Below are 8,872 nucleotides of genomic sequence, written 5' to 3' on the forward strand. Positions count from 1 at the left end.
CTCTGGCTTTGTTTAATATCCTAGTCCTAGTCTAGGCACAGCCTTAGTATATACACATTAGTTAGAATCCAGATTGGAATCACACTGCCCTAGTTAAGAATGAGTATGAATAGTCCTTATGTTTAACTGATGACTGTAGTTTTTAGTCTGTCCATATATGTTTACATACATAGAGAGAAAATTAATGTACTTCAAAAAAAGAGACTGTCATTAAAAAGGGTTAAGTCACTCAGCTGTTGCTTCATTCACTGTGTACCAATCCACTGACCAAGCTGTGCTAGTATTGCAGAAAAATTATATAGCATCATATAATAAAAGACTAGTGGAATACGTGTGCATACAGAACAGAATTAAGATTATTTTTTGACTCTTGTGTTTTGCAAAAACTCATTGTGACCTAATTTTATCTGTAAATGAATGATAAGGTCTGCCTTTTATTTTTAATGATGGCATTGTTTTGAAAAAGTCTTATTTGAAATACTAAGATTCTCAATCTGAGGGTGACCTTGTCTATTTTTGAAAACATTTCTTTACAATGCTGCAAATTAGAAGGAAGAGGAAAAAATAGAGTAGTATATTCCAAATCACATAATTGAGACAAGTGAGCTAGAAGGCCATGTCTGTTGTTCCCCAGCAGGACAGAATTATCTCACTACATAAGGAAGGCAGTCTACCATTGTAATTTTTAAACACTGTTATATGCAGGCCTTCTTGTGTTTCCAGGTCCTATTTCTGAAGAAGTCTTTCTTATAAATTTACAAAAACTTAACTAGTATAGTAGTAATTTTAATAGACGTATCGTAATACAACTTACCAGGGGATCCCATTGCTTGGGTAGAAATCATCTCATTCTCATTGACAAATGAATGAGATAGACTGAGATGCATTCCTAACTATAATTTGTTAGAAACAGTTCACCTTCAGTATGTAGAAAAATTTGATCCTGGCCTTCTCCATGTGGTTTGAGAAACTTCCTAAGTAGCTAAGCAAAGCAGCTTCCTTGTCCAAAAAAACAGTGAGCTACCGCATCTTTACCCTGAGTACTATTCCGCTCCAGAGTGATGATAAACAGTATCACTCATCTCCTTCATGCTGTTGTATGTTCATGTACGAGAAAAGCCCATTGGGTTTTGATCAGTCATATTATTTGTGTCTGTAAATATACAATATGTCTATGTAAATGGAATTTATTTTTCAGTGCTTTAAACTATCCAATCAAATTCTAGCAGAGAAAGAAACATTGTGTTCAGGTCTGAATTCTGCTTTGTGTTTATCTGAGTGTCATAGTAGTCTGAATTTGCAACTGTTTTTAGAAAAGGGGTTGGACTACTGGGAGAAAGAGAGAAAGAAGTAATTGGGATTGCATACATGAATGCCTTACTTCCTAAATACTAGGAGTGTAAATTAAATTTAATGGGATAAAAATTACCTCTAAAACTTAAAAAGCATTTTTCAAACCATTTTTCTTGAAAAGATCAAGCATAGTTTAATAATTAGGATTATTTAGGCTGTGTTTTTTTTTTTTTTCCAGAATTTTATGTATAAAATTCAAACTTAGTTGAAGAACAAGTCAGTATATATGTTGTTCTTCACTGTATAAGTCAGTGTTTTATAGGGAGATAGAAGATTTAGCCTTCTAGTACCTTGGGCTGCTGGAAAACTCTATGGACAAAATTATCTGAGTCTCAATCTGCAATTGTTTTCAAAACCTGACTGCACACTGTGTGGGAAACTGCTCTAGCTGATCCTGCTTGAACAGCTGGGTTGGACTAGGTAATCTCAAGAGGTCCCCTCCACCTTCAGTGATTCTGTGATCCTCAAATAAATTAATATTTGAAGCAAGAAAGGCTTTATTAGTTCAGTTAAAATCAGCATTTCTAATTTTACAGCACCTGCTTGGTTCAGAACAATGGCAAAGAGAACTGCCCACGTGGCTGCCAGATACCACACAGACATCTCCATGTTTCTGAACTACTGCATATTTGCAGTATTTAAACAGTTTTATCAGGCAAAACATATAAGATTTCAGTTAAATTATGTAAGAAGTCTGAAGTTCTCAGACTGTATAAATAGTCCTAAATTTTGGAATAACAGTTAAACTTTTTTGACCTAGTTATGAAATTGAACAGGGCAACAAAGAAGAGGATTGACTTGTATCTTGCTGCTTACTCATCCTTTTGAAAGAAGCAGTGAATTAGTACAATAGTAAAAATTAACTTTTAAATGCATCTCTTCCCCACATCTTTTCTCTAGATGTTCTCTCTGTGGATATGTATGTAGCCATCCTCCGTCCCTGAAGTCCCACATGTGGAAACATGCAAGTGACCAAAACTATAACTATGAACAAGTGAACAAGGCTATTAATGATGCAATTTTGCAAAGTAGCAGGTATGTCTTACCTATTTTCAAGTCCTATTATCTAGAATTTTCTAAGGAGCCACCTCCGATCCAGAGTACAATTCCTGTCAAAAAGCAACAGCTGTATGTTTTGATAGTTGTTTCTTTTATTATTATTATTTCAGGTTTCAAGGACAGCTTCCTGACAAAATCTTATTGGAAGGCACAGATGAAAGTACAGTACCTATACTAGGAAGTTCAGACAACCTGGTGTCTTTTACAGAGTCTATCAACCAGACTAATAATGAAATTTCAGGTTCTGATGAAAATGAAAAACCTAACTTGATGAATACCTCATGTGGTTTAGAAAAGAACTCCACTCTACCCCATCTTGGCACAGAATATTGTGTTCTTCTCTTCTGCTGCTGCATTTGTGGTTTTGAGTCTACCAACAAAGAAAATCTCCTGGATCATATGAAAGAACATGAGGGTGAAATCATAAACATCATCCTAAATAAGGACAACAGCACAAATCAGAGCACAAACTAGGTGAAGCATTAAGTTGATGAGGGGGTTTCCTAGAGTGAATATTTTCTATCTTTACTAATTTTGCCTGAGAAACTTGGTAAAGAGAAGAATTGCAAGCAAAACTTGCTGATTTCCCATTCTAAGTCCTTGTTTCAATAAGAAGGGACTTTGAATAAGAAGGGATTTTCAATAACTAGGGACTGATAAATCATTTTAGAGATAAATATCAGGTGTAGGGAATAGAATGATCCATTTTAACCTGTTATTTCTCTGTATGGTGCCAAGAATGTGGGATTGTTGTTTTTTTCTTTCCTTCTACTGTCAGGTACTAGTCAGTAATAAAGCATTATATAAATACATAAAGTACAGTATATTAAAACCTAAAGGCATGAAAGCTTTGTATCAACTGAAAGCTTTACTGCTTTCCAAATAGTTATGCAAGAATGTTTTTACCCTCTTTCTTGAAGATGGCAACTTACCAAATACAAATTTTACAACATGATTTCATCAAACTCAGCCTGGATTCTGGAAGGTAGAGAGAGGGGAGATAAGGGCACGTGTGTGCTTGCATGCACGTGTATGTGTATTCCCAATCTATTTAAGACCTTACAAACTCCAGGTTGTTTTACAAAAAAGAGTGATATCCTATCTGTTGATTTAGAGCACCAGGAGCTGAGTAAACTGGAAGCATTTTGTTAATAACTGTTTCTCTGATTGGATCCTAACTAAAAGCTGGTATCTTTTAATTGATAGTGTGTAAAAGATTCTTCATAATAATGGCCTGCTGTTTCTTAAAGGCTTTAACACATTCAGCAGAACTATTTAAGAAAAAGAAATAAATAATAATAAAAAAGTTAAACTAAACTTCCAAAACAAATCATCTCATATGTCACTGTTAACTTGTGGTGATTGCAGTATATAGGAGCACTGTTTTTTAATGAGAACAAGGTACTAACAGTAATTGCCAAATATATTTTTAAATCTATATAGATTCTATATAATCTATATAGATATTTTTAAATCTGTATAGATTCATAAGGATGCAGATGAGGAAGGAAGGGGATTTTGAGAAATGCCTACATGTTCTGGAGTTCCTTGAAAATTGCACCGGCTGTATAAATTTCCCATTTGTGTGGCAGGGTTGTAACTGTAGATATAATTCACGGAAGGATAAAGTAATCATAGTAATGTTCCTATAGAAAGTTATATTTCGAAAAATAAAATATGGAAACCATATTTTAAGCAAAATCATCAAAAACAGTCACTTATAGAATAAATTTTACTTGTTTATATAATACAGGCTCATAAGGGGAATTAGGGATTACTTTTTCTAAAAAACAGATAGAAATTTCTCCCTTGTAAAACACTGTAAAACTACAGTGCTTTCTTTTTGTGTGTGTTACAGCAGTTTGCAGAACACAACATTCATCTACATCTCAGTTGGAAATATTTTTATACAGGCTAATTACCTGGCAATTTTGTTGAGGTCATTCATAAAGTTGGCTACTTAAATTGTTTGAAATATACACTTCAATCAAGAGAAGCAGTAGCACTTCCAAATAAGCCCTTTTGTAACCTGATTTAAGCTTTCTAGTGTGGCCGTTACCTGATTTTTTTAGAAGCTCATTACTTAAAAAATGACTTATTCATAGAAAAATAGTGTTTTACATTTATTTCGTATTTATATATTTCCGCTAGCAGAAATGAGATAGAACAGTAAGTCTAAGAAGGTGGTATGTGTAGCATACAGTCTGTTGTGCATTGCTGACTAAGTGGCAAACAGGAAAAGAAGCAAACAGGTCTGGTTACTACTTTATGAAGCAGCACAAAATCTAAATGCCAGTGTAAAAGGCACTAAGATTCCACGTACATTCAACATTTTTTGTTGTTAAGTGGTTTCCTTTTCTTTCAGTTAAATACCTGCAGGTTTTTTTAATATATAAAATTGGTATCAGAAAGTACGCATTTTACTTTAAAAATTGATATAATGTCAAAGCATTTTTGTGTCATATTTGAGATATTTTAAATACAGACTTGTAGTATTTTCAGTTAAAAGTTATTTTTAATATTTCTAAAGATAGATTTTTCATTTGATAAACAAGATTTATTCACATCTCAAAATCAATTAGAGATAGTAAACTTCTAAAGGGATATTCATACTGTCTTATAGACACCAATATTTTATCTATTGATACAGAATTCAGTATGGAATTCATGTGAAAGTAGTAAACTATTTGCAGTATATCTGATCTTCTTCATTCAGAGATCCTATGTTGAAAAAATTAAAGGTATGAAGAGATCCACAGTAATGTTAAACTACCAGCCAACATTCACAGAAACAGTATTTTGCCATGTCCTTATATTTGCATAAAGGGATAATTATTTTAACATTGCTCTGCTAGAGAAAGAAAGGTGAAAAACTTGCATTTATAAGCTAAAAAGAAGATGGCAGTGCACCAAGACTTAAAAAGCAAGTAGCTTTCAATCAAAATTAACAATTCTGGTGTACATGTTTGCAGCGTTAAATAAAATGCAGAGACTGTCTGTAATGGGATTCCTAAGCAGGATGTATCTATTTACATTTGCTCTTTGCCATCTCGTTGCTTTTTTCTGCTTTGACCATGTGTTACTATAAAATAGTATAAAGTTAGTTGCCTCTAAAAACTGTTATCAGTCCTATCAAATGCTAACAAATAATTCTTCCCCATATGCACAGAGGTATTTTTAACTGTCTCCATGCTGATTACCATTAGTTACCCACTCAAAATTCCCACTGCCTTTATCAGAACTTCTGCATGTGAAGTAATTATAGGATTAGTTTCTGAAAGCAAAGTATTTCTCAGGTTATCTGCTTTAAAAAGTGTATGGTTGGCTTGGCTGTATGTTATGCAAGGGTTTTTCAAGCACATTTCAAAGTCACCAACTCTGCAGTCTCCCCCTTTCTTTAAGCTTTTAATGTATTTTCAGATCTTCTGTCACAGCACTATGAGCTGATCAGCTATTTCACTTGCTGTTTGTTTTAATTAAGAGTTTGGTCCATGACATGAACTGTAACTTGCAGCTTTGATTTTAGAAGCCTATACTTCTACTAAAGAGAAAACTTCATTCATACTAGACAATACCAATAAATAGGTGCATATTTCATCTTTCTCATTTATGCTTGGCCTGGAAAAATAAAGTGGGATTCAGTCAGAGTTATTGTATTTTCTTCTTTCAGAAGCACTTATTTAATCATTTTTTAAAATGTACAGTTGGTGCTGAAAGTAACATTTGTTAAGATATATTTAATAGAAATTTACATTTGCATTTGATATTCATGGACATAGGTACATGTATTTTTTTAAGAAAAGGTATTGTAACACTATGGCACTGCTTTTATAGCCAAAGTATAAAAAAAAAATTAGAAAACTGACATGTAAAGACTGCAGTTAATTCTGATACTGTATCTTATTAAATAAGATGACTTCCATTTTATAAAATTATCCAGCACGTTAAGCTGCATGCCTTAAGCTCTCTCTAGGATTGTGTTCCTGATAGATGACTGTTTGGAACTATGAAGCAAAGTCTGTAGTACTACTTTTAACTACCTTCTGAAATACTGTACAATGCTAGAATAATTTATTTTGCTTTACAGGAGTTTGTCATGTATTGACTTTGATAATGTATTTTGGTAATAAACTTTTTTTTTGTTAAACACTTTAGTCACTTTTATTTGACCTGTATGAAATAGGGTTATGAATACGGAAAACAGAGACACAAACCAGTGTTTAGAGATGGGAATCTGTTTATATCAAGAAGTACTTAAAATAGTTTACTGCCATTTCACACTCTTGTATCAAGATGTTAGTTAATAATGTTAATGCAAGTTTTGAAAAAGTAATGGTAGTGATGAAATGGCGGCTAGCAAACATGACGCCCATCTACAAGAAGGGCCGGAGGGTAGACCTGGGGAACTGTAGGCCTCTTAGTTTAACATCAGTGCCAGGGAAGCTCATGGAGCAGATTGTCTTGGGTGTCATCATGCGGCAGTTGCAGGGCAAGCAGGCGATCAGGCCCAGTCAGCATGGGTTTATGAAGGGCAGGTCCTGCTTGACGAACCTGATCTCCTTCTATGACAAGGTGACACGCTTAGTGGATGAGGGAAAGGCTGTGGATGTGGTCTACCTTGACTTCAGTAAGGCATTTGACACCGTTCCCCACAGCATTCTCCTCAGGAAACTGGCTGCTCATGGCTTGGACTGGCGTACACTTCGTTGGGTTAAGAGCTGGCTGGATGGCCGGGCCCAGAGAGTTGTGGTGAATGGAGTCAAATCCAGTTGGAGGCCGGTCACTAGTGGAGTCCCCCAGGGCTCGGTACTGGGGCCAGTCCTCTTTAACATCTTCATCGATGATCTGGACGAGGGGATCGAGTGCACCCTCAGCAAGTTTGCAGACGACACCAAGTTAGGTGCATGTGTCGATCTGCTCGAGAGTAGGAAGGCTCTGCAGGAGGATCTGGATAGGCTGGACAGATGGGCCGAGGCCAACGGTATGAAGTTCAACAAGGCCAAGTGCCGGGTCCTGCACCTGGGGCACAACAACCCCAAACAGAGCTACAGGCTGGGAGATGTGTGGTTAGAAAGCTGACTGGCAGAGAAGGACCTGGGGGTATTGGTTGACAGTGGGCTGAATATGAGCCAGCAGTGTGCTCATGTGGCCAAGAAGGCCAGCAGCATCCTGGCTTGCATAAGAAACAGCGTGGCCAGCAGGTCCAGGGAAGTGATTGTCCCCCTATACTTGGCTCTGGTGAGGCCGCACCTCGAGTACTGCGTTCAGTTTTGGGCCCCTCGCTACAAGAAGGACATGGAGGTGCTTGAGCGAGTCCAGAGAAGAGCTACAAAGCTGGTGAAGGATCTGGAGAACAAGTCTTATGAGGAGCGGCTGAGGGAGATGGGACTGTTTAGCCTGGAGAAAAGGAGGCTCAGGGGTGACACTATTGCACTCTACAGGTACCTGAAAGGAGGCTGTAGTGAGGTGGGTGTTGGTCTATTTTCCCACATTCCTGGAGACAGGACAAGGGGGAATGGGCTAACGTTGCACCAGGGGAGGTTTAGGATGGATATTAGGAAGAACTTCTTTACTGAAAGGGTTGTTAGTCACTGGAATAGGCTGCCCAGGGAAGTGGTTGAGTCACCATCCCTGGAGGTCTTTAAAAGACGTTTAGATGTAGAGCTTAGGGATATGGTTTACTGGAAGATTTGTTAGCATTAGGTCAGAGGTTGGACTCGGTGATCTTGGAGGTCTCTTCCAACCTAGACTATTCTGTGATTCTGTGAAATATGAGACTATTAAAACAAGTTCTGAATACAAGGAAGCCTGCATGTAGTTACAGTGGAACAATGCTAAAGGACAGAATTGTGTCTTCAAAATTCACAGTGAAGCTAGTGGGAATTTTGTCCCTAATTTAAATGGAGTAGAAGCCTTACACAGCTTTTTTCAAGTGATGGACATCATGTAAGGTAAATCTTGAAACCTAATTTTAAATACACGCTACATTTCTTGGCCTTGCTGGAGCTTTGCTTCCCATCTTTGTCCAAAAATGGAACCAAAGTAAAAATAAAAATAATGATAAAAAAAACAGTTGTAACTGTTGCTGGCCAAGGAGAGAAAGTACCACCAGAGTGCCCATTCCTGGTATTATCTGGCTTACACTGACATAGACAGATTATGTTCTTTCACTTTGTTGTTAGTTATGGTCCTGGGCCAAATACATTAGAGTAAAAAACCTGAAACTGCAAATGGGTTTAAATGCTACACTACAGTACACGGCACTGTTGTGCGGCTTTATCCCATTTCCTCTAATGTAAAACCTGGAGAAAAAAAAAAAAGTCTCTGTAGCATGACATGGCATCCAGGTATTCTAATCCCTGGGCTGAAATACCGTGCTCCCTTTGCCTTAATACAACGCAAGAGCCTCAGCAGAAGTTTATTTCCTCCCTAAGCATCCTGCCGAAGTTTATTTCCTCCC

The 8,872-nt window shown here is 36.8% G+C and overlaps 1 protein-coding gene across 4 annotated transcripts in view; it reads left to right on the top strand.

Moving 5' to 3' along the window:
• The window catches only part of ZNF507 (zinc finger protein 507), an 18,401-nt gene extending 14,546 nt beyond the window's left edge, over positions 1-3,855 (top strand). For all 4 annotated transcript variants that reach the window (XM_035337062.1, XM_035337065.1, XM_035337063.1 and 1 more), the window contains 2 exons: positions 2,254-2,388; positions 2,523-3,855. In XM_035337062.1, the coding sequence (XP_035192953.1) occupies positions 2,254-2,388; positions 2,523-2,886 (499 nt within the window). In that variant the 3' untranslated portion in view covers positions 2,887-3,855. The remainder of the gene's footprint in view (positions 1-2,253; positions 2,389-2,522) is intronic.
• Positions 3,856-8,872: the final 5,017 nt, after the last annotated feature.

Source organism: Oxyura jamaicensis, chromosome 11, assembly GCF_011077185.1.
Source record: "Oxyura jamaicensis isolate SHBP4307 breed ruddy duck chromosome 11, BPBGC_Ojam_1.0, whole genome shotgun sequence".
NCBI classification, from domain to species: domain Eukaryota; kingdom Metazoa; phylum Chordata; class Aves; order Anseriformes; family Anatidae; genus Oxyura; species Oxyura jamaicensis.